This window comes from Lacerta agilis, chromosome 3, assembly GCF_009819535.1.
Source record: "Lacerta agilis isolate rLacAgi1 chromosome 3, rLacAgi1.pri, whole genome shotgun sequence".
NCBI lineage: Eukaryota > Metazoa > Chordata > Lepidosauria > Squamata > Lacertidae > Lacerta > Lacerta agilis.
Genome location: NC_046314.1, coordinates 35836738 through 35862757, shown reverse-complemented (window position 1 = coordinate 35862757; position 26020 = coordinate 35836738). Strand labels below are relative to the sequence as shown.

At 39.7% G+C, this 26020-nt stretch overlaps 1 protein-coding gene across 3 annotated transcripts in view; it reads right to left on the bottom strand.

Moving 5' to 3' along the window:
* The window catches only part of CD109 (CD109 molecule), a 67753-nt gene that overhangs the window by 26576 nt on the left and 15157 nt on the right, over nt 1-26020 (bottom strand). For all 3 annotated transcript variants that reach the window (XM_033143252.1, XM_033143250.1, XM_033143251.1), the window contains exons 3-21: nt 21526-21554; nt 19471-19701; nt 18949-19074; nt 17267-17306; nt 16265-16349; nt 15228-15318; nt 14377-14506; nt 13957-14066; nt 13427-13654; nt 11681-11782; nt 11509-11571; nt 10237-10419; nt 9552-9704; nt 8105-8179; nt 7722-7782; nt 7381-7510; nt 6519-6633; nt 1934-2047; nt 767-985 (exon numbers count right to left, since the gene is read on the bottom strand). In XM_033143252.1, the coding sequence (XP_032999143.1) occupies nt 767-985; nt 1934-2047; nt 6519-6633; nt 7381-7510; nt 7722-7782; nt 8105-8179; nt 9552-9704; nt 10237-10419; nt 11509-11571; nt 11681-11782; nt 13427-13654; nt 13957-14066; nt 14377-14506; nt 15228-15318; nt 16265-16349; nt 17267-17306; nt 18949-19074; nt 19471-19701; nt 21526-21554 (2285 nt within the window). The remainder of the gene's footprint in view (nt 1-766; nt 986-1933; nt 2048-6518; nt 6634-7380; nt 7511-7721; nt 7783-8104; nt 8180-9551; nt 9705-10236; nt 10420-11508; nt 11572-11680; nt 11783-13426; nt 13655-13956; nt 14067-14376; nt 14507-15227; nt 15319-16264; nt 16350-17266; nt 17307-18948; nt 19075-19470; nt 19702-21525; nt 21555-26020) is intronic.

Here is a 26020-nt window from a genome sequence, read left to right as displayed (position 1 = left end):
ATGTCAGTCTTGGTTCGTTGAACCCAAACATACCCTAAGGGCCAGTTCAGATACAAACATGTCTGAGTTCATAAACAATGATCTACTAAATTAATGTGCCATTTACTTTACAAAATAGTTGTATTTGTGTATTACACCTTTATGTGCAGAAATAAGTGCTTTAAGTCTCAAGGTCTGGAAGTGAACAACCGATCTGAAGCTGTGGTGTGACTGGACAGGTTCAGACATAAATCTAAACCATGCTGAAAAGTGAACTTAATATTGGAACAGAGAGAATCTAAAATTGACATATTCTTCCATCTCAAGCTATGCCCAAATGCAAACACTGACTATCACTGGTTTTAGATATATCAATACCAAGCAGTGTTCCATTAATGTAATTTCCTCAGAAACCAAGGAGACTTATTTCACAGCAAATGTGTTATGCCTGAGATATTAATTATGTAACCTTCAACATGAGATGTGTTAGAATCATTATTTTCCTGTAGTAATAAGTTTATTCTTCTCAATATTGCTATATTGCTAGATTCTGTCTTCCCACTTCAGTTTTGTCCTGTCCACATAGAGACCATGTTTCTTTCGTGTTCTATGCAGAACCTAGACGCAGCTCCAGAGTTAAGCACAAATTGGGTTCTTACAACACTCGGATCATCACTCCCTTTAGAAACTTCCCGTAAATACTTAAACTAATTATCAATTCTGTGCAACTTTTAAAAGTGGTTCATCCATCCCACAAACAGCTTGTGTAAATAACGATTTAAATTACCTTCACTAATACTTTCTGTAAGAGAGCATCAGAAGCAATGGGAGATATTGCTGTCACTCTGATGGGAATCTCTCCAATTTGCTTTGGCTTGATTGGAAAAGTAACAGTCTTTGCAGCTTCACTTGGTACCCATACTGATCGCTGGTTTCCCATGGCATTTATATCATTAGAAACAATAAGGATTTCAAAGGTGTCACTTGTATCAAGGGTCACCGTAACCTATAAAAAAGTGATTAATTAACATATATTTTGTGCTACTAGCAAAGACATTTAATGTGACATTTACCAGGAGGCACAGAAAGGATTTCACATAGATGTGACTACTACCAATTATAACGTGGGTGGGCCCGCCAGGACACATAAACCTTAGAGTACCCAGCAACACTCAAGAAAACACAAAAGAAAGAAGGGGGTGGGCAACTGGGAACTAGGAGAATTGAAAGTGAGACAAATATGAGACCAGGAGATAGGACAGAGAAAATAAGAAAGTGCAGAGTAAAATGTCAAAAGCAAAATAACATGTGAAACTTGTGCAAATGGAAGCATTTTCTGCTAAGGCAAAGCCACACTTAGCTATAACATTCTGTATTGTACCAAAAACAGTCTATTTGGCATCAAAATTCAATCAGCACTTTTGTCCAAGCCCATCCATGCAGCTCGATTCTATGCATGTTTACTCAGCTGCAATTCTTACTGTGTTCAAGGTACCTTACTTCTTAGAACATCTGCGTAGGATCACAGCCTAAGCCAAAACAAAAAAATTGACAAAATCCAATTGCAAAATGACCCCCCACCCCCGTTCCCTAGGGTCAGTAACTGATAGACTAAAACAGTCTATCTCTGAATTCATGCTCCAGCAAGACAGTGAACTACCCCAGCAAAGGTTAACCAAGAGCTGGCAACAGCAAAGGTAAGGGAACTACAAGACATCATGGACAAAATCCAAAATTGTGTGCATGGACTTCCTCACACAACAGGACTTCCCCTTGCTCTCCTCACCCTACACCCCCTACACACACGCAAATTTGCTCCAGAGGGTTGGGTGCGTCCAGGCAAGGGTGCAGAGAACAAATGTGAACTGTTGTGTGAGAAGTCTATTCTGCTCACGTACAGACACCACTGGATTCCACCTAATATTAGAAAATGAACAAATGAATGAATGTTTACCTCAGTGCCTTCTTTCAAATAATTAAAGAGGTTTACTTCCAAAACAATCTCTTCTCCTCTTGTAACACTAGGAGGAATGTTTAAGGAAACAAAAAAGGGCTGGAAGACTTCTAACTGAAAAATATAAAAAGTTATACAACAGTGAACCCTTGTGGTGTATAGGTTAGTTGTTCAGCAGAATGCAATTTAAATGATGGTTTTTGATTAGAACTTTTCACAACAGACCTTGACCATTGGCCAGTTAGGATTTAATTGACTAAAAACAAACATCAGTATGCTAAGAAATGGGGGGGTGCAACTTTCACACAACAAATTTTGTAGGTCGTGCACTACTTGAAGTACCTCAGCCGGCATGCTAGAAGCTGACATATAGCTGCAGAGATTGAATATGGGGCTCCAAAACACAGCTGCCCCATCTCTCAACTTGCACACATACAAAGATGTGTCTCTTTCACAACTATGGCACTCTTATATGCCCAGGACAGCATTTAGCCCCTGAACCTTGCATAGCTACAGTATGAGATAGTTCTTGGGGCACGTCTCCTACACTTAAAAAGGAATTTACTGTTGCCTGTATTAGAATAACTTTAGGTGCTGGTTCAAGAGCAATCTAATTTACTGAGCATATTTTGATTAAAATAAGTTAAAGACTGTAGCTGTGTGATACAAGTAGGCTTGCCAACCAGATATTTGATTGGCCTGACCAGAAGAGCTATGTTATATCAGGCAATAAGTACTAGCACCCAAAAGGCACTGAGCTCCAAATCCTGCCAAAGTCCACCCCACCCAGATTATTCCAGGCTCCAAAGCTGATATACCAGTTTCTGCCCAACTTCACTCCATCTCTACCCCCTATAATCCACTGGGGCTCTTTGCACATGTGTAAGGGATAGCGTGAATAAAGAATGGCTTTCCCCCATATTTTCAGGCAGCAGTCCCACTGGTCGATATATTCCAAAATAGACTGTGATATGGTCAGTAGAGTGAGGCAGAGGGTGAGTGAAGCTGATGCTCAGAAAAGAAGAAAAACTCAATGTACACAAAGTTCTCAATTCACACTTGTGAATTATGTTGTGCTTGCAAGGAGCACCCACTAGGAAATTATACCTGTCACAGATTTTTAATTAATACCAGATAAGGCTCATTCCTAAGTCCTGTAAGCTTATTAACACTGTATCTATAAAGCCTGTGCTTAGTTATATGTTTTTGTAAAAATATTATTTGCATGTGTCAATGTATAACATGTTTTCACCATACGGAACTTCAAATAGAAACCGAGCAATCCAACAATGTACAGGAGGGAAATTAAGTCATTGTGAGAAGTGAAGTGGAATCTTGGCTACGGATTCATTAAAGACTACTCAACTGTTGGCATGTTCAGCCAAGCGTGCACTTTCATAAAGTCAGAAATCACCAGGATTGATCAATCTCTGCCAAACTACATTCAGGGGGGAAAGGAATATCGACCTTAATCTCAAATGAGCTTGAAATAAAAGTTAATATCCTGATCCAAATCCATGAATGAGGTGATTCTCATAATCAAATGTTTTGTTTTCATATATAACTGCCAGATGAAAAGCCTGGACCCCAAAACCTCAACCACTCTTATTTGATTATAATATCAGGTTTGATACTGACTATTGTTCAAGAGCTTCACTAATAAGTATATTTTTATGTAATTTATGTTAGAAGAAAAAAATAAGCTTATATAAGTGGTACCTCGGTTTTCAAAGGTCTCCGTTGATTAACGTTTCGGAACTTGAACGCTGTAAACTCGAACGTGCCTCTGAAGTCAAACCGGAAACGTGGCTTCCGTGTTGAGTTTTCCATATTGAGATTTCTGTTTTGAGGCTTCCGTTTTGAGTTTTAAGTTTTTGAATGTTTCGGAACTCAAATAGTCTTCGGGAATGGATTACGTTCAAAAACTGAGGTGCCACTATATTACCTTATCCTAAAACAGGGCGGGGAAACCTTTGGTCCTCCAGATGTCAATGAGACTACACCTCCCATCCTCCCTGACCACTGGCCATGCTGTCTGGGGCTGAGAGGGATTAGAGTCCAACAACAGCTGGAAAATTGACAGAACTTGTTGACAGATATGGCATTGGGTTGGATCCTTAGTCTTGGTGAGAGTCAGGGCTTGGGAGTCAGTCCCCTGCTATAAAAAAATAGGGTACCCCATTAAAGGGATCCAAGAGGGGTTGCTTCTGTCCAGGTGCCTAGATGGCAGTCCTGGTATGACTGCCTGGAACTGATGTATATCATAGGGCAACCCTTAACCCAGTGCCAACCCAACCATTATTCTACCAGCAGTCGGACTAGCTGATTCAGGGTAAATACCCACTGCCTACACCAAAGCCTACATACACCTGTAATCAATAAAGTTGTGGTCTATTTGATCCCAATACTTTGTCCTGTCTCTTTATTTGTCATCCTTCTCTGGGCCCTGGCCAGGCACAGGCTCCCTGCACCTGGACATGCAATACATTTGTGGGCTCACCAATGACTCTCTCCCAAACCAGCACTTGCCAAGTCAGAAGCATGATCACCACTTCTGCATGGGAAAATCCTCAAAAATATAACAGTAGGCCTGGGATGCCTCTGCAATGCTTTCTTATTGAGTCTCTTTTTTTGGGGGTGGGCATGTAATAAACTGGTAGGAAGGCCAAGGGCAACACTAGCAAGACAAAATGGCAGCATTGCTCTCTCACATCCCTCCAAGTTGGCTGGCATACCCATTACCATTAAAGCTTCCTAGATTTCCCCTAATTTTGCACTAGTGTGCCTGGTGGATTCTTTTGCCAGGGACCTGAAACCTCACTAGCTCTTTTAGAGGGGGTGGCAGTAGTAGTTAGGGTTTGCAAAAGGTTCAGCCTGTAGCCTGATTAAGGAAGACCCAGGCTGAAGAAAATGGCCATTTCTGCTTATCCACCTTTATGGTTACAGATAGGTAGCCATTTTGGTCTGCCATAGTAAAAAAAAAAAAAAAATCCTTCCAGTAGCACCTTAGAGACCAACTAAGTTTGTTCTTGGTATGAGCTTTCATGTGCATGCACACTTCTTCAGATACACTGAAAGTCACCAGACCCTTTTATATAGTGAGAGAGTGGGGAGGGGTATTACTCAGAAGGGTGGTGGGAATGGGTGATTGGCTGATAAGTGTACCCTTCTGAGTAATACCCCTCCCCACTCTCTCACTATATATAAGGGTCTGGTGACTTCTGTTTCAGTGTATCTGAATAAATGTGCATGCACACGAAAGCTCATACCAAGAACAAACTTAGTTGGTCTCTAAGGTGCTACTGGAAGGAATTTTTTATTTTATTTTGTTTCCACCTTTATGGTGCAATCCTACAAAACCTTACACAAAAGCAAGTTCAATGGGACTTATTTTTAGAGTAGATATAGGAGTGCAGTCCTAATAATGCTTTCCAACTCCTTATCTAGTAAATACATTAAGTAGACCTGCTTTTGGGCGACTACATGCCAACATTTGAGTGACATTCCACTGCTTCTGCTGCCCTGAAAGCACAAGCCAACAGCCGTCTTCTGTCATTATTAGTGGAGTTACAGGTGGGTAGCCGTGTTGGTCTGCCATAGTCAAAACAAAATCGAAAATTCTTTCTAGTAGCACCTTAGAGACCAACTGAGTTTGTTCCTGGTATGAGCTTTCGGTATCTGAAGAAGTGTGCATGCACACGAAAGCTCATACCAGGAACAAACTCAGTTGGTCTCTAAGGTGCTACTAGAAAGAATTATTAGTGGAGTTAGGGTTCCAAGATATCCCATATTATTTAGGGAATAGGACACATCACTAAAGTACCGGTAGCAAAAGGTTGTATTTATTTTGAAGTCTGTTTTTAAAGTGATGCCTTCAACTCATCCTAACCCTATTAAAGTATTATTCTTCTTAGAGTGCCCTCTAGTGCCTAACTATTTCCTGCAGTCTTTTCCTTCGCCTGATATTTCCTGTTTCCTGAGAAAGCAGAAGAAGAAGAAGAAGAAGAAGAAGAAGAGTTTGGATTTGATATCCCGCTTTATCACTACCCGAAGGAGTCTCAAAGCGGCTAACATTCTCCTTTCCCTTCCTCCCCCACAACAAACACTCTGTGAGGTGAGTGGGGCTGAGAGACTTCAGAGGAGTGTGACTAGCCCAAGGTCACCCAGCAGCTGCATGTGGAGGAGCGGAGACGCGAACCCGGTTCCCCAGATTACAAGTCTACCGCTCTTAACCACTACACCACACTGGCTATCCTTGGGAGGCAAGGATAGGCTACAAACCCAACTTGCTACTAGGATTATTCTCTCTAGAACAATAAGGCTCTTCTAGCCCTTTTGCTGGTGCTAATTCTCTTCTCTTGCTCTGTTCTCCTCCACTGCTTCCCCCATCCCTGTGGTTTAAATGGCAACTGAGGCAATGTTAAAGGCACCAAATATCTGAAAAAGATGCCCTTCGCCTTTGGAATGACTTCAGTTTCTGAGCTGCATCTTCTCCCCAGCACATAGACATAGTATTGTTGGCAGATGAAGTCACACCTCTATGCTCAGGGTTTTACAGAGGGGTGAGGTGTATTTGCACTGTTACCTCAACAGGCGTGTTCATCACACCCAGTCCAAGGTTTTCAGATATTATAAATGCACTAGCTATCCAGGTAGTAATGGTATCAGGAACAGTGACATCCAGTGTTGTTTCAGTCGATCTAAAAATGAAAAGAAAACAGAAAAATAATTTCAGAAGGATAAACATGGACAATGGTCAGTAAATCTAGGCTGATTTTCCTGATGGAGTAATGAATGATTTGCTAAATCAAGGTAATGATTTGAGTAAAGATTTGCTAAGGTACAAATGAAGGCTATGCATTCAGTTTCTATATAAGGTCCATGGTTCTATTCATATTTTATGAGACAAGGGTGCTTGCTACATACATATTGGTGTTTTGGAGTGGAAGACACTTTGAAGTGGTAAGCAAAAATATATATTTGTAAGCATGCAGCGGAAAGGACACATGCTAAAGGATCCAAGATTGGCAGCATACCCCTAACATATGCCCACTACTTGCTACAAATATGCACTTCTGCTTTACACTGCGCTTGATGTTTTAATTTGTTGGAAGCTGCCCAAAGTGGCTGGGGCAACCCAGTCAGATGGGTGGCATATAAATAAATGCTTGTTGTTGTTAAACTTTACGGTGTTTGTCACTCAAGTATGAACCAGCTTCTAAGAGTATTTTGCCCTTTTCCTTATTAGTAACACTAGAAAACATTATTTATAACATTCTTCAAGAATGGGCTGTCCTGCATATTGGTGCTCGGCAAAGATGCCCATTTGATGGGAAACTCTTCAACAGAAGTATTAAAAGCTACAGAGAAGTTCCTTCCGCTGGTAATAATTACATTAATTGTTCTCTAATAAGAATGGATATGTAAAGAAAACCCTTTCTGTTTACCTTGTTGTGATTTCACGCCAAATCCACGTCTCTGGAAAATTTGTCCTTATATGGGGATTTTCAAAACCAACAGACTCTCTTGCAGGCTCCAGATGATGCTGAAAGTCTAAAGCTGAGCTATAATCCATAACTGGAGGGAAGGGAGAATTCTCTTCATTCTCTTCATATAATTTCAGTGTTTAGAATCTATACTGCATCCTAAATTGTGTCACTCTTTTTCAACACACACACACACACTTGCTTAATTGAAATAAACAAAAGAAAGGAACACTTGCTTTATGTTCTACATACATCACATGAGCCAAAAACAAAGAATTATATTTGATGTGACTTTTACTTACAGCCTTCATAGTTTTCATCTTCTGGAAGGCTGGCATCAGTCAATACCCAGAGTTTGCAATTCTAAACACAATATATAAAAATAACTTTACATTTTAAAAATATGCAACATATGAACCATTTTTGTCAACCTATATTTTATTTCTTTTTAGCATACTTTAAAGCATGCATAAATAAACAAATTTTTAGTTTAAAAAATAAAAGCTAGTTTTGTGTGGAAGAAAGTCAGTATCTACAGAGGACTGAGTTTTCTTCTCTCCAATTGCATCTGAAAACACAAGCATACTAATGAATGGACTTGCCTACTGAGTAAACCTTACTAAACTTTTATTTTCTTTAATACAACAAAACAATGGAAAAGTACATATGCATTTTAAAACTGTACCTGAAAGACACCATATGAACTTCTGGCTGCACCATAATCAAGTCCTCTATTATATAAACTTAGCTCATGATGAACCTAAAATAATAGTAACAATAATAATACTTAGTTTTCATAGGAGACAAATTCAATTAATCATGATCACATAGATAAATAAATTCAATTAATCATGATCACATAGATCTTGTTTTAACGAAGAATATTCTACTTAGCAAGAGCCTTATCTGTAAGAATAACAAAGCAAAAAGTGTACAATAATAATAAAAGTCAACAAAAACAGTTATCTCCACTTAGTTGTTATGATACTTTAAAATTGAGTATATACAGAATTGTTAACAAAATCCTTGCAAAAATATAATGGGAATCAATAAAAATATTTTCTCACTTCCCCTGTATCTCTACCACTTACCACAGGTTTGTCAATAGTTTCTCACTTTTTCTACGCCATGCATAATTTTATACATCTCTATCATATCCCACTTTATTCACTATATTTCCAAACCAAAAAGCCTAAAATGTTGCAACGTTTCTTCATGGGGAAGTTGCTCTAGCCCCTTGATAATTTCAGGTGCCCCTTCCTATACCTTTCCCACTTTTTGAGGTGCGGGAACCAGAACGGTACAAACTTTTATTCTCTAATGCTTTTTGTCACCCCATACTATAAAAAGGCCACTCCTGGAACTTCCGACAGCTTCAGGGAGGTTGGGAAGTACCACTCTTGTAATAATATGTGACTTATATGCTCAGCTTCCCTGAAAACCTCCCCTACATACTAAAGGATAAAGTTGGCAAGTTTCCAAGAACTGTAGATAGGGGTTAGGAGGAAGCAGGAAGCACCAGCATTGTTGTGTGTCTCTACTTCCCACAAAAGGAATATATAATTCTCCCCAATTCTTGCTCTCAAGCTGTGAAAACGGATTCTTCCCATTCTTTGCTTCTTAGGCCCACTTCATGGAGGCATGGTTGAAACAAATAACATAAATTGCTTCCCCACCTGGGAGACATTTGTGTGACAGGTTCACATTTTCTTCAGGAAGACTTTAGGCATGCCAACAAACCATTCCCCCACACACAATATGGTGTGTGTGTTTTGCTGACTAGTTTAGAAGTCAGCCTGAACCATGTCGGAACCACTTTACATAAAATGGCTTTCCAATCAAGAAAGCAACCCATACAGTTTACGTTCTAGGCAGTAGCCAGGGTGAAAGGGGAAAAACAGTGATTGTAGAAAATGAAGCTTTGTTCTGTTAAATAATGTATAAAACATTGGAGAGAAACATATGAGAATTATAATACACTTCAAAGGAATGAAATCTACTGGTATCAACTCAGTGTGGCTTGATTGTTTTACTTTAACAGTATAATGGCAAAGCTCACAATCAAATCTAATAGCTGCTCCTACACAGTTCTAAAATACACTTCAAACATTTCTTTTCTTTCAGAAACTTACAGCATCCTCTGTGATATCACTTCTTTTCCCCAGGAGCTTTGTGCTTTTGTCAACAACCAGAAGACCAATGGTTGTTTTTGGTTCCGTCACATTAATCTTGAGAGTGACTTCCTCAGAAGGCCCAGCTCTATTTTTATTCCAATACATATTGATCTGGGGGGTGGGGGGAGCATATTAGTTTACATTATGCAGTAGATAAAGGAGAATGAACAATTATTTTACTTCAGGTGCTGACTCTTATATATATATTTTTAAGAAATGTACCCATGGGAGGGAAGTTCAGATTACAGCCACAGTGCTGGAGAGAGAGTGTGAATCCCCTCATTAAATACAAAAACAAAACATGGTGTTATCTCCAGTCATTGATCTCTTGATAACCTATCTATTTTGGCCCAAAGATGCAGGAGCCATCCTTAGAAGACAGAGAAAGAAGAATGAAGCAAGGTTAAATCTGAAAGATGTTAATGAGCAATTAAACAGACCAACTAGTGAAATATTTTGTAAACTATGACTCCATGCCAATGGAGTATGTGGGCTTCAGTTACGTATTATGTTTATTTGACTTGTATTTATTTATGCTTCCCTTTTTGTGTATAGTCTCAAAACAAAACAAAACAAAACAAAACAAAACAAAACAAAACAAAACACCATTTGTGTGAGAGGAAGTCTATGTACACAAACTTACCTGATTTTTAAAGACGAGTTGAACAGGAATGCAGAGATCGTCACTAATTACTTCACCATCATCACTCACATAGTAAGCAATTATGCATGCTGTAGGAGCCCAAGAATGCTCTGGTGTTAAAAAGAATTCTGCAACGTTTACGTTTACTTTACCTACAGCCACAATTTGTTCTTTAGATACCACCTATATGAGGAGGGGGGAAAGTTAATTGATTTTCCTATCAGCTGAGTTCCAGATGAAATTGTCACACATCTCACAATTCAACATCTGTTATTTATAAAAGCACCTAAAGTATTGTTGCACGCCAGCCTAATCTCCAAGTGGTGTGAGATTCTAAGGGTTCCAGGCACGCTTATCCAAGGTCTGTGTTTCCTTTTGGAAATGAGGCACAGTGGAGACTGTGGTTTCTTTGTGGTATATGGTTTATTTACACATATATAGAACCTAAGTCTATGATAGAGGAGTTCGCAGCATAATCACCCCAAGTGCCTTCTTCCATAGCCGCAGTCTTGGATCCAGACAGACATCAAACATTGTGCTCTCAAAACATTGCTCTGCCTCTTTTACTTCCTGCTTTACTTCCAGGTCACATAACTCCTAGCTCTAACCTCTCTAAGATCTGGCATTATCAGTTGAGGGAAAGGGGAACCACCCCCTTACCGTCTCACACCAAGTTCCTCTGATGCTTTGTTATCTTAATGGCCCATTACCCAGGCTATTAACTTAATGCAGGAAGCTTAGTTTAGCTTAACTGGCTTTTAACACTTGTTGATTCTAGGGGATTAGAAGCGTTTGGCATACAACCTGCCGTAAAACACACAGTTCCGGCACCCAGTTTTAACACCTCCAAGCCTTACTTAAATTCTAACACCCACTAGATCCGGGGATAATAGAGGTCCAGCACCCACAAACTCATAACAGTATAATAACAACTATAAGATGTCACGTGAATAGGTCAGTGCCCACAGGCATTTATGCCTGTGGATAAAAAAATCAATTTTTGTATGCCATGCATTGCAGCAAACACAGGCATACCACTACATTTACATTCGGTAGGAAAGCTACAGTACAACCAGTCCCACCTCTCTGATTAGCATACCCAAATGATACATGGATATACAATTGGCATTTTTAAATGCTTGCTCGTGGTGCTATCTGGAAATTATAGTTATTTTTGAGTAGCAAAATCATCCTTATTGCCTATGCTGTCTTTCCCGTGTTTGTGGTAAAAAAAAAATCAACACAATACATATAAAATAATTTTTAAAATACCATATAACTGATCTCGTTCATCGGCTTGTTGCTTTGAAGATTCAGCTCAAATGGAGTCCCAACCTAGGGGGAAAAATAACACAACTTGAATGAACATGCTAATTGCCTATAATGATGTAGTGTATTATTAGTGAATTTTGAAGCTCGTTGATTATTGGAAAGCAGAAGTTACCTTTACATCCTGACTTGCTTTTTTAATCTGGAGAAAAGTCATGGTGGCAGAGTAGAATGTACCATATATGATTATAGAAGTTTCACTCTCCAGAAATTTGGCCTGTTAAAAAAAAAAGGAAAGGGTGGGGGGACATTCAACACATTGTGAGGAAAATGATAAAGTTTAACTAATATTTCACAAATTGTATAATTAGCGCCTCTCCTAGATGAAGAAGCATAAATAAATGAAGATATCAATCTGCCTTAAATGGTTAGAATGGGGGGGGAAAGAAAAAGCTGCACTCCATCAGAATGCAAAAAGATGGTGGGGATGGACAATCCAAGAGTTCCTGAAGTAATTTTCTTAAATTATCATCTAAAATTAGTCTCAAGATAGCATCAGAGAGCTTTTGATTTTCTTTTTCTACTCAGAAGACGTTTCTGTGCCCAGAGATGAAACATAGCAAACAGCCACAATGGAACAGACCAGCTTTCTTTTACTCGGTTGCCAGCTATATTAGACTGATGCAGTAGAACATCCTATCCCTGCTTAGTCAGTCTATTCTACAGTCCTAGCCATGGATAGACTGAAGAGTGGCTCCATACTGTCAGAGGAAGAATCTTCTATCTACTGTATATCCAGTATAGAAGCCAATCAGGCCGGCAAAGAAGAACAGAGCACTCTACTTTTTCAGCTCAATGTTTTGCAGAATGTGACAGGCTATTTGAGGAGGAACAAAAAGATGATGGGACATAGCTAGGCAAAGTACTGGGAGAGAATTCAGAGGCCTGACAGGTCAGATTAGGCCTCTCCCCGGTTTAGATGACTGCTAACAAGTTGTGGTGAAGCTTCTGCTTTAATTTTTTACTGAACCACCGTTTCTCATCCCATATGAATTTGAGGAACTGTTGTTTATATTAACTCTAGGTAGTTAACAACCCAGGATATCAAGCCACAGTTTCATCCTGGTTTGCTTTAACTAACTAGAGGTAGAGTAATTCCCAGAATTATGTGGTGAGAAATAATAGTTTAGCAAAAAATGAAAGCAGAAAATTTCACTCTCTTCCTCTTGTTCACATATGAGTGGAGAGGAAGCTTAACTATGGTTCAGAATAGTTGCCTGAACCACTGGTGGGCACACCTCCTCTGAAGTCTAAAAGGATAAATTCATGCACTTGAAATTAATGTCCTCCTACATCCTGAAGGGTTTGGCCTTTGTGAGTAGAGGTCGATGAGGCAACCTCTCCAGTGAACTGAGGTGTCGGCAGTCCAACCAAAAGGTGAACCCTTTGGACCAGAAGTGACATTGTGGGGAGAGCACACTGAGGATGCAGCACTGCTCATCCCAACAGATGATAAAGGCAGGGTAAGAGATGCATCATGGATAGGTCCTGGCATATCAAAATAAATAGCTAAAATAGAAAACAATAATAAATATGCTCAGTTTTCACACAAAAACCTAGCAGAATAGGCATGTTTTAACTGACTCCCTAAAAATCTCAACAGGGTAAGCCTAAGCCTGGAAGAACTCCCCTGGCATGGAGTTTCATAGCACAGATATCACATCTGTCAGGCTTGCCACCTTTAATAGGAGAATAATAACATAGGCCTACTAGGCAGCGCTGTTGTAAGGGATATTGAGATGCATCTGAAGCACTTTGAATACTCAGGTAGGCATAAGAACAAGTTTCCATACTAAGATTCTTTTCATTTTCTGATTAAGTATTTACGTATTTTGAGGGGGGAAACACAGAAAAAGCATACCTTAACATGCAGTGTTGTTGTATTAACTTGAACTGGAAACTCAATCTCAATAATCCCATTTTCTGGCACGTTGTAGATTAGGTTCAGAGATGCCTCATTCGCCTGTGATTCACCTCCATCACCATATGGGTAGTAAGCAGGATTCCCTATGGATGTGGCAGTGATCACAATCTCATTCCTTCGTTCATCAGATGACAGCAGACTGTTGTCAATTCTTGTTACTTTCAGCTGAAAATAGTAAAAGGCATGTCCATAAATCAAACCAAAACTTTCAAAAGCATGATTTACAACAACTAAGATTTATGCTCAAATCCTAAATATGGAATACCAACAGTGCATTTAGTGTTGACAGCTTGCAACAACCAATAACTAATATACCAAGAGACTCAAAAGAAATTGTAATTAATTTCTTTAAAAGACAATATCAATATATACAATATTTTAAAACCCCAACTCTTGTCTGCATAATACTTCTTTTGCATTTTTTCTAGAATGATACTGATAATAGAAAGAGTAGTAGAATAACTCACCGTAGCTATGAAGTTCAGACTAGGCTTGAGAACTGCTGGATACTCAGAAAATTCTAATGTGTAGTCATGATGCTTTGGAAATACAGTAGCACTTGCATTTTGGGAGATTCCTGTTAGAATATTTGGAGGGTTTTTTTAAAAAAAAGTCACATGCATAATCATTCATTCCTAATAACACTTGCAGAGTCCGTATTTCTCATGATTCCAACTACCAACAGTTTATACTGCTGTGAAAGCCCCTTTCTCAGCATGTAGCAAGGATTTGCAGGGAGCTGGATATGCAGGGGAAGGTCTCCTCCTACAAGGCAGAAAAGGGGAAGGGGACATGCCCTAGGGAGTGATGAGGGCTTGATTATGAGCCTCAAAGGCCAAAGGTACCCCATACCTGCCTTAAAGAAAACCCCATATAAAGCTGCATACCTGTTAGTGTTTCTGTAACCACAGCTGTAATTTCTACCGGCATCTGGTGATGCACAGAATAACCCCAATTGTTGTAAGTTATATTTTCCACCTCTAGCATGTCAAATGTAAAGTTCACAGATCCATTAATCTGAAATCAAGAAGAAGAAGAAAAACTAAGCAATTTGTTTTATCTTCTGAAAAGAATAAGCAGGCATGGGGGGAAGAGAACCAAACCATATTTGTATCACTTCATTTCCCTTAAGGATTAAGGTAGTATTAGCAGAGCACAATTTGGAAATGGAAATGATGAATAAAATAAAATATTGTCAAAACATGAACCTGCAGTGGATCTTGGAAACATCAGAAGTCGGGCTGATCGTGAGCCTAAGCAGCACCAACCACCTGCCAAAGGAGGGAACTGCAGGCAGATCAACCATACCAGTCGCTACTGCCTTCTTACTCCTACAAGCAAGAGTAGGTCATGTGACATGTCCTGACCCCATGAATGTTTCTGGCTCAGGAGATCTGCTATTACTGCTTACAGATTACCTGCACATTACTCTAACTTTGTCTTTAGCTGACAGCTCTAGGGGAGCTGGAACTGAGACATCTCTACATTACACACTGCTTTCTTCAGTGGGGGACTACACAGATCATTAGAGAATTGCTTAAATCATTTGGATGACAGACTGATAAGCATAAGCCACAGGGTAGCAAAGGTAGGCAGCTGAGTAAAAAAAAGCTAAGGCACTGGATTGCAATTTAAAAGGTTTATTATTTCCACAAATAAATCCTGGAGGTGGCTGAAGAAGTGTTCTCTCCCCCCCCCCCAAAACATAAGCACATGTCAGGTGCTAACTGCAGCTCACCTCAAATGTCTTAGTGATATTTCTCTTCCTTCCATAGAACTGGGAACAATCAACAGTTACTTTTCCTTGCACAGGCTTTCCATATGTGTACCTGAAATAGTCAACAAAAAAACCATCATTTCAAAACAAGTTTCTGAAGACAGGTTGAATCAATCTCATAAGCCTACAAGTATCCACTTGAATCTGATCATACATACCATGCATGTAACTTTAAATCCGGGGATCATACCCTTTCTGGATCTGGGCATACTGCAAGTCACACCAAATCAGTGAAATTATTGCCCATTACTAATAAAATGTTTATTTTACTGTATTAACAACAGTAACTAAAAGTATCCCTACTATACATACAGAGACAGAGTGGACATAAGCAACACCTCAGGTTATCTGGAATTTATTGGAATTTTAACTCATATGAAATTCACTAGCCATAACAGTGCCACACAGCTTCTGCCCTAATAACTTTCTTCAAGTTCACTTGTGGGGCCAATGACATTCTTTAATTGTCCTGAGAGCCAGTGTGGTGTAGTGGTTAAGAGCAGTAGACTTGTAATGTGGTGAACCGGGTTTGTGTCTCCGCTCCTCCACATGTAGCTGCTGGGTGACCTTGGGCTAGTCACACTTCTTTGAAGTCTCTCAGCCCCACTCACCTCACAGAGTTTTTGTTGTGGGGGAGGAGGGGAAAGGAGAATGTTAGCCACTTTGAAACTCCTTCGGGTAGTGATAAAACGGGATATCAAATCCAAACTCCTCCTCTTCTTCTGTTCTGGGAGGAGGGCTTAAATTACCAGTTTTCTCTTTATAGCCACAGTAATTTTTCATTTTAAAATTATTATTATTATTAGCAGTTTTGTATTTTTTAATTGTACTCAGAAATATATACTTAAAAAAAATAATGATCAACTGTTACGTCTGCAAAGAAAGAATCAATAATTGAATTAAATCCCACCTTTGCATGGTTAGGAACTAGCTAAGGACTAACACAGGTGTACAATGCATGTAGATCTCAAATGATGTAAGGTTCACTTTTTACCTACTTTGCTGTGACAGTACCAGTGAAATTCATGTCTTTCTGAGAATAAAACAGAGGTGTTGCTAGAAAGACTTCAAACTTTGGTAGCACTAAAAAAGAAGAAGATATAATTAATTTGATGGCCATAGCTATGTTTTTCAATACATGTTTCAGTAATGTGGTTTTCTCAGTACAATGCAAACAATGTATTTATGTATCTCATCTACACTGAAATCACATATCACTTCAGTTCTATACCATGTTAATTGTTATGGCTTCCCCCAAAGTACCCAGGGCTTTTAAATTGGTGAGAATGCTGAAGATTCCCTCAAAATGTACAATCTTCTAAACCAGGGGTGGGAAATATAAGAAACATGGGGAATACTGAGCCACAAAATATGCCCACCCCCACAAAAAAGTCTGGTCTTAAATCAGTTGAACTTATTGGTTCACACATGAGTCATTGGATGGAAGCAGATGGGAGAGGTCTTTAAAACAAGTGGACCTACAGGCACTGAACCTCTTCCTCTCCTGCATATTACTTCATCTCAATCCATTGCTCCATGCTCTTTATTCTCAGCCCACTTCTAGTAATAGAGGCATAAGGGAGAAACTGCTTGGAGCAAAAGACTGCAGGATCTTAAGGTACAGGATAGGAAAGTGTTCAGCACTTCTTTCCTGCACACTGCTTTTACTGTTAGACACACACATCATCAGCTAAATATGTGAATGGGGCAGACATGTGAAATACATCCCCATGACATCTAAAAAATATAAAGCATCTTTATAATAACAAATGAAGTTGAATACTCTGTTCTGTGTGGGCAAATATAAGAGGTAAAAGGCTCTCATAATCCAAGTCTCGTGGTCTTCTGTGATTTGAAGGCTTTTCATTATTGTGACATTTTTTAATGTAACATTCATGATTCTACTGTTGCAGGAGGACCTTAATCTTTTTGAAACCCTTCTGTCTTCCAAATAAAAGAAAGTCTGCATCCAAGTTTACATGCAAGCAGGAATCACTTACCATATTCCATCACTGTAAATGTCTGATAATGTGTCTGATCCTATAGAAAAACAAAATAAATTCTATGAAATGTATGCTTAACTTGTATGGTGTATTATATCTAAGATAGGACTTTCCCCAAACTAATTCTAGGAAGCAAGCAAATTAATAAATAAGGTACATGCTGAACTGCCGTTTTTCCAAAGTCAACTTTACAATACTTTACAAACCTTAAATACTGTTACACACCACCCCACAGTAGTTTCCTATACTTTCACAGCTATTTAATCATTGTTTAAACAGCATCACGCACAATAATACACACTGCATAATCACACATTTCCACTAACACATCAGGAAGTAGGGCAGTGATCAAAAGGGTTGTTCTATATAGTTTCTCAGCTCGGCTTCCCAGAGAGTGTCTGTGGAAAAGCTAAGTTGTTTCCATAGAAACTAACAAGGCTGAACAGTACAGTAACAGGGAGCTAGGCAGGACAGTTTTAAATTCATTCTTCTAGCAAGCACGAACTCAAGAGGTGCAAACAATAATATGAAATCAACACATTTTCTACCGTACTGCGTTCCAAGGGCTGAGTGGGGATCACAGCAGAGAGTCAAGATGCTCTCAAACAACTTGATTTCTCCTTCCAACTTACACCACCACCACCAAGGCCAAGTCAGAAAATGAATAATTAAATAATAAAGACATCTTTAAAGAGACTCATTGTTCTTTGGGACCAAGAGCTCAGGTGAGAAGACAGCAACTAGCCAACACTAGCCAGCACACCATCTCAAAGTGAAAACCTGCTCTCTCACAAACTGAACTCTCTTACACAACTCAAAGTTACAACTTCCTCATACAACAACTCTCATAAGAGAGCCCTCATAAGAGAGCCCAATGGTCTATCTAGTCCAGAATCCTGTTCTCAAAGAGGCCAACCAGATGCCTATGGGAAGCCTGTGAGTAGGACCTGAACCATAACACTGTTTACAGCGGATAACAGAACATCCCTGTGCTTGTCAATTTGTCCCAAAGTGTACACAAATTCATTCAGGGCAAGGCCAACTTCTAAGGTACAACATTTCTGTGCTTCCCTTTTCTTCTGATTTCCATTTCCTCAATCTGCATAGCCCTCCAAAGCAGTTAAGATAATATTGAATGCTTCATTCTCATTTGCTTCTTGGCTCGTTTCCAGTCACAATTAATGGTGTCCCAATTTGCTCTCTATGACTGCATGTGATTGCACTTTCGCCTTTTATGTTGCTCAAGTATCTAAACCATCTCAAGAACTACTAAAAACTGTCTTTGAACTTCTTTTTTAGAATTTCAGCTTTTAAGAAAATATACTATACAAATGTTTTGGTAATGAGTTATTAAAAGCTGTATCACATGATTTCTATATATCTTTTGAACTGGATGCTGAAGTAATGAAGCACCATAGAATGCTTTCGCCACATCATACTTTTTGCACAGTAATCAGTATCTGAAGACTCAGATCTTTCTCAGTTGCAGATCTCATCCAATTTAGACAGTATACATTTCAATTAAACTGCACAACTGTAGACAGATTTAATCTCTAGCAACAATGAACTAACTCCAGTATGCAACCTAGCCCCATGAAAATCAATGGGAATTTAATTATTGATTTCACTCAGAGATACATTACATCCCTGTTAAAACAATTCATTATGTTAATACTCACTTTTACTTGAACTTTTATGGACCAGTCACCCAGGACAGGATATTTGGATATTTTAAACTGCTTGGCAATCTTGCCTAGTTTTCCATTCTGCGACAACCACTGTTGAATCAAATTGTGTCGAGGATCCTATTTTTTAAAAAATGTCAAAAGCATGTGTTTATTAACACTCAGAACAGCACGTGGGGAAGGAGAGGGGAAATAGTTAATTCTAAGAAGCGAAAGTACTTGCCCTGATAGTGCAGTGTTGAATTCCACCCAATAAAAATTAAAAATCATACAGCTTCTAGCACAGCACATTACAATTGCTACTACAGCCAGAAAAATCATTAACTTGTTTGCCAAGACTGTTAGCAATTTTCAAGTGGGCCATGGGGGATAAGTTTGGGAACCACTGATTTATTATAAATTAAATCCCTTGCTATTATGTATAAGAATAGTCTTAGTGAAAATACACTGCAGATTGCATAACCACACTCTGAAAGAAAACCCTGCTTCACCAAATAATGTCAAGTTTATACTTACATGAATATATATATTCATAGGAGTATTGTATGGCCTGAGGTCAGGATACAGAGTAACAACCCGTATTTTCACATCTTGGCCTGGTTTATATATAGTCTTGTCAGTTTGGATGAATACCGATAAGCTCTTTTGCTCAAATTCAAGGGTAGTGTGGTTAGAAAATAGCAGACGACCTTCTGAATATCCTTTGACTAGTAAATCATAATCACCAGGAGTACTGCCCAAGGGGAGCTGGGGATAAAAAACATGATTGCTTTATTTATTTCTAAAACAAATACTGGACACGCAGAACAGTAAAACAATGAATAATTAGAACTCACAAAACTAAAAAAGCTGCAATGCTATGCACACTTACCTAAGAGAAAACCTTACTGAAGATATCCAAGTAAAGACGAGTAAGATTATGACATAAAATCTACAAATAAGTTACAATGACACTCCCTAAAAGTGTTGTCACCTGAATTTTCATTTATTCTTACATACTATGATCCCATTTAAATATTCACCCACAGCTCCAAAAACCATGGTTTATGAAGCTATGAATGAATACTGTGGAAGTTCACTCCTACCTCATCCCTTTGTTTGCTTGTTGCATGCCAGCTTCAGTGTAAAGATTGTGACTTGTATTGAGCCAAAGTTCCCCATTACATCTTAACAGGACCAGCCCTACCATTAAGCAGATTGTGCAGCTGCCTCAGGCAGCAGGTGTTGGAGGCTGTGAGGTGTGGGAGCACAGAGCTATGCATCCTGTACCCCATAAGTTAGCCTACTGTAGCAACTATCCCCTCACCAGTGCTGAAGGAAGATTCAGCTGCCATAGATTCGGCTGGCTTCTCTTTGTGGAATGGGAGGTGCCATCTTGTTCTTTGCTTCAAGCAGTGAAATGTATTGGGCTGGCTAAATGGGACCAGGTTTACTGTCAATCAGTGTTCAAAATTCCCATTGTTCTTGGCGCATTTTACAACAGGGAATTTCATTAGCATGCGGAGTTTCCAAGCTCTGGGCGTAGTACTGCACCAAAGATTTCAGATTAAAACTGCAGAGTGGAAGGAAAGGAGGACCTTTTTCTGCCTCCCTACTTCCAGATCCTATCTGAAGACTGGAGAAGAGACCCTCTTAAGAATATTGGGGGGGTAGGCAAGGGAAGGACTAGACCATTTGAAAAATGAACATAATATTTTAGCTGCAGTCCATTCATTTTCAGTTTATATTCTAGTTATTTAAAAAGTGTGCCTAGACATTCAGTTGTTGCGCCCATAACTTAGGTTTAAGGTGCCATTTAGATCTGTTTTCATATCTCAGCTTCTAACACTGCTGTCAATATGAGAGCCTGGATCATTATCCTGGTTTCTGAGCCTGCACTACCAGGCAGACAACAATCTGTCATCTGGCAGAACAGAGTCAGGCTGCAGAAGGAAATGGTTCCCCTAGGACATTTGATCTAAATTCCCAACCATGATTTGTGTTCTGGAAAGTCTTATTCTCTGAGTTAGTCTGCAAGCACGTATCGGAGATACATGGCACAAGCAAGCATAGACATGCTTCTAAGGCAGAAGAAGCAGCTATGCTTACAATTTACAAGAAAAGGGACTGTGCAGAAGAATCGTAATTCATTTGCTTCTGTTCATTGGCTCTTAATTATTTTGAGACAAGTGCTTCATGACATGGTTTGCACCTAAAAATGTGTGTTGATATAATTTTTTTAAAAAAATATTATCTAATATTTATGAATTTTAATACTTTTACACCCTCTTTGTTAGCAAACAAAACCTAGAAAGAATGCTAATCCCGCATTCTTGTTTGTTTCAATTACATCTAGACATGCCAGGAACATTAGTTTGAATGTCTGTTTTAACATCATTGTCAGATGTTGTGTCCTAAAACAAGATATGAAACGCCTGCATTTCAGTGTATGATTCACTTGTCAGAAGGAAGCTCTTTGCTCACTAATAGTGAACTTACACCATATACAAGATTAAAATGGAATAAAGGCAAGTAAATGAAAGAGGAAATATTTCACATGGAACTCTACTACATCGGGAAGATAATACTTACAGCTGGAAGAACAAGTGTACCAACCGAATCTGCATTTAAAAAAGAAAAGGAGGGATTAATCTCTTGCTTCCTATATCCCACATACCATGTAGAGTGCTTGGAGGCGGTTGGCGGTTGGATGGCGGTTAATGGATTGAGGTTGAATCCTGACAAGACAGAAGTATTGTTCTTGGGGGACAGGGGGCGGGCTGGTGTGGAGGATTCCCTGGTCCTGAATGGGGTAACTGTGCCCCTGAAAGACTAGGTGTGCAGCCTGGGAGTCATTTTGGACTCACAGCTGTCCATGGAGGCGCAGGTCAATTCTGTATCCAGGGCAGCTGTCTACCAGCTGCATCTGGTACCTGCCCGTGGAGTGTCTTGCCAGAGTGGTGCATGCTCTAGTTATCTCCCGCTTGGACTACTGCAATGCACTCTACGTGGGGCTACCATTGAAGGTGACCTGGAAACTATAACTAATCCAGAATGCAGCAGCTAGACTGGTGACTGGGGGCGGCTGCCGAGACCATATAACACCGGTCCTGAAAGACCTACATTGGCTCCCAGTACGTTTCCGAGCACAATTCAAAGTGTTGGTGTTGACCTTTAAAGCCCTAAACGGCCTCGGCCCAGTATACCTGAAGGAGCGTCTCCACCCCCATAGTTCTGCCCGGACACTGAGGTCCAACACCGAGGGCCTTCTGGGAGTTCCCTCACTGCGAGAAGCAAAGCTACAGGGAACCAGGCAGAGGGCCTTCTCGGTAGTGGCACCCACCCTGTGGAATGCCCTCCCATCTCATGTCAAAGAGATAAACAACTACCTTATATTCAGATTCAGAAGACATCTGAAGGCAGCCCTGTTCAGGGAAGTTTTTAATGTGTGATATTTTCATGTATTTTTAATCTTTGTTGGAAGCCGCCCAGAGTGGCTGGGGAAACCCAGCCAGATGGGTGGGGTACAAATAATAAATTATTTATTTATTTATTTATTTATTTATTTATTTATTTATTATTACAGCAAATCCATCCTTACAATGCATTTGTTGGAATGCAACATTGCAGCACTAGTCTGTTATATAATCCAAACCTCCTTCTTGTATTTCAACAGTGGGATTCCAGTGGTACCTGCAAACACACTTCCTGAGGGTGGAGGTTATTTCTGGAGACCTAGGAAGAGGCGTTAAATCCATGTTCTCCTGGAATCTCTCTAAGTCAACCCATCACAAAGCAATGAGGTGAGAGCCACATTCTACCTGCATGAGGAGCCCCACCTCCTAAAGCTTTCTTTAGGCATGACATGTGTGAGCAGGGTCCATGCAATGACCAGGGAATAGGGTCATGCTGCTGGCACTGCCCTGGGCATGCTACCCCACGCCGACTACCACACAAGTACACAATGAGTACAGATATCTGAAAAAAGCAACTACATTTGACACTGGGGGCTTGTTTTCAGATAGCTGTGCTCAATGCACAGAGTGGGACTAGCCCAGCTGTGCAACACAGGAGCAAGGCAAACGTCAGGGGTCCACTTCCCAATCATCATATGGAACCCCATCAAGAGTGTAACATGTGATGTGGGCTCTAGTGATCATTATAGTAATTGCCACCTGGAAGCACACTTCCTGGAGTGGTTTGCTGCAGACCTCAGTAAGGACAGCAGCAGGAACACCAAGAAGCTGGGGAGGTGTTTTTAATTCATGCCGACCCCACAGGATCTCTCTTGTCCATCCCCACCACCAAAAGGAGTGTAAATAGTTTGTATTGCATTATTATAATATTCCAAGAGCTGCCTCAGGGATCATTTTATTGAAAGACATAGCATAAATATTATTTATACCAACCATCAGTGTATCAGAATTCAAATATGTGTTTCTCAGGGCAGAAGCATTGTTCCTTTTGTACACTTTAGTCATCAAGTATGATTCAAATATAAAGTCAAAAAGTGATATACTTCATTTCTGAGACCAGGATATACAGAAAAGCTGTAGCCATTCCTTATTTCTACTTATAGCTACTCAAGGCCTTGCTACTCAGGGGAGAGATGGCAGCATGAATCAATACTCTTCTAGTCTTCTAATATAAATCTAGAGGCTGGGGTGCAAGGATTTAGAAAGAATTTATTCCTAATTCCCAGTGGCCTCATTCCCATGCACTAATTGAATTCTAATTCCTACAGACCTGTAACAACAGGCTTTTAATGCTTAACTTGTTTTGACTTTGAAATGCTGCTCTTAAATTGCCTTCTGTGTATTGTGCAAAGTATCTTCAGCAAATCTGTCAGTGTCGGCAAAAAGAAGTAAGGTCAAAACCAGAGTGCTCTCATTAGAGATATCAATTATTTAATGGAATGGGAGGCCTGATTGTTATCATGATTTACATCATCATGCTTGATAAGTTCAATTCTTTCTGCCCTCTCAATAAACCTACCCCAATACCCCATATTTACTGTGAGGCCATCACCCACAAACTACTCATGGATTGACATTCTTTATCTATTTGTTTTAATTGTTTTGTTTATATATTTATAAACAGCACTTTCATTAAAAATATATGTAACAAGGTGGTGTACAATATAAACACACATTACTTTAATAATAGCAGGAAAAACATCAATAACGTATCAGTGAAAACAGGCTGGTAAAAAAATAAATCATCACATTCTGAAGTCCTGTCTGAAAAACACACATTTTAAAAGACTGAAAGCAAACAGCACTGCTAAAGCCCCACCAAACTCACTTAAGCTTGTCTATGTCTCATTTTGGGACATGTCCACACACTTTTCTGAGTCACAGAAAAATCATAAATAGAACACAGAGTGCACAGCCAAGAGCTAGTGGTACCTAGCTCTTATTTAGTGTTTAAAGTACTGGTAGTTTAGAACAGTGCCCTCCATGTGTTTTTGGACTACAACTTGCATCATCCCTGACCATTGTCCATGCTGGCTGGGGCTGATAGGAGTTGTATTCCAAATACTTCCAGGGGGCACTGCATTGGTTAACCCTGGACCATACAAACCATATGTATTTTCTCTGTGTTATGGTTTCATAGCAGGTATATTGGGCTTTTCTCGTTTTCAGGGGACTAAATTGCATGTCTTCCTATATACATAAAAATGTAAGGCTGTAATTGTGCAGCCCCCATTGGATGATGTGTAGTGCCACATCACAGTCCTGGATACACATGAAAGGGTAGGAGAGCAAAACAGAAGTCATGCTGTACAACAGCAGATGCTATGGGATGGGAGCAAGAATAGGGTTGCCATGTATCTTCTTTTTCAAGGACACATCCTCTTTTTTCAGGGGTAAAATTTCTGTCCAGGTGGATTTTTAAATTTGCCAAAATGTCTCTGGCTATACTTTCTGGATAAGACATAGCCATAACTGGTGGTTGAAGACTTGCTTTCCTCTTCTCTTCTCCTGCCCCCCTCAGCATTATTATCACAGATCTATAGCCTACATATAGTGGGAGTATTTAAAATGAGAGTCGTCATAGTGTCCTCTTTTTTGCTGTTCAAAATATGGCAACCCTAAAGGAAGAGACAAGAAGGAAAATTGTTTAAAGCAACAGCAAAAGCTTGAGTAAAACAGGGATGGAGAGAACTTAGAGAAAATGGGTAGAAAGTGGGGCTGCAGAACAAAAGAAAGAAGTGGCTTCAGAAATGGGGTTGGGAAGGTTGCATCAGGTACGAAGGGGGCCTCTGGGGATTAGTGTGTGGGACATTGCAATGGGTTTAGGGAGCAGCCCCTAGTCTGAGAAAAATTGGTAAAATTCTCAGCTATCACATGCACACTTTTAACTGTGTTTTGAAATTTTCTTATTGAGATAATTGTTCCCCTTTAAGCCTCAAGGGATGCGCTAAGAGCTACTTTCTATCCCTACCTGAATCACCCTCTGCTTCTGTACCCAGTCAGTGATGTTTCATATGACAATTGCAAACAATTAAACTAGTTGCATATTATGAGCTTTTATAAGGATCTCTTGTTTATGTCTGTGACAAGTTGCAAAGAAGCTACTTGTGTCTCCTGAACCCAAAAGTGAGTGGTAAAGAAAACTCTAGTTACCAGGTACTGGTCCAAAATCTCCCCAAACCTGAAGCCACTTTTATTTCCCTCTTGCTACAACCAGCAAGTACTATTGCTGTACAGTAGTACTGAAAACTTGTTATTGGCTTCAGGGTTCCAGACTCAGAAGAAAACAGTATGAACGCTGTCCTAGCAAGGTAAAAAAGGAGAGTGTGCTATGTACACCAATTTATGTATGTCACTGAGCATTATAAAAAACCAGTGCTTTTTTCAGCTAGAATTTGCCGGAATTCAGTTCTAGCACTTCTTAGGTGGGCGCCATTGCCATTACAGTGGTACCTCGGGTTACAAACACCTCAAGTTACAAACACTTCAGGTTACAGACTCCACTAACCTGGAAGTAGTATCTCGGGTTAAGAACTTTACCTCAGGATGAGAACAGAAATTGTGCGCCGGCGGCACAGCGGCAGCAGGAGGCCCCATTAGCTAAAGTGGTA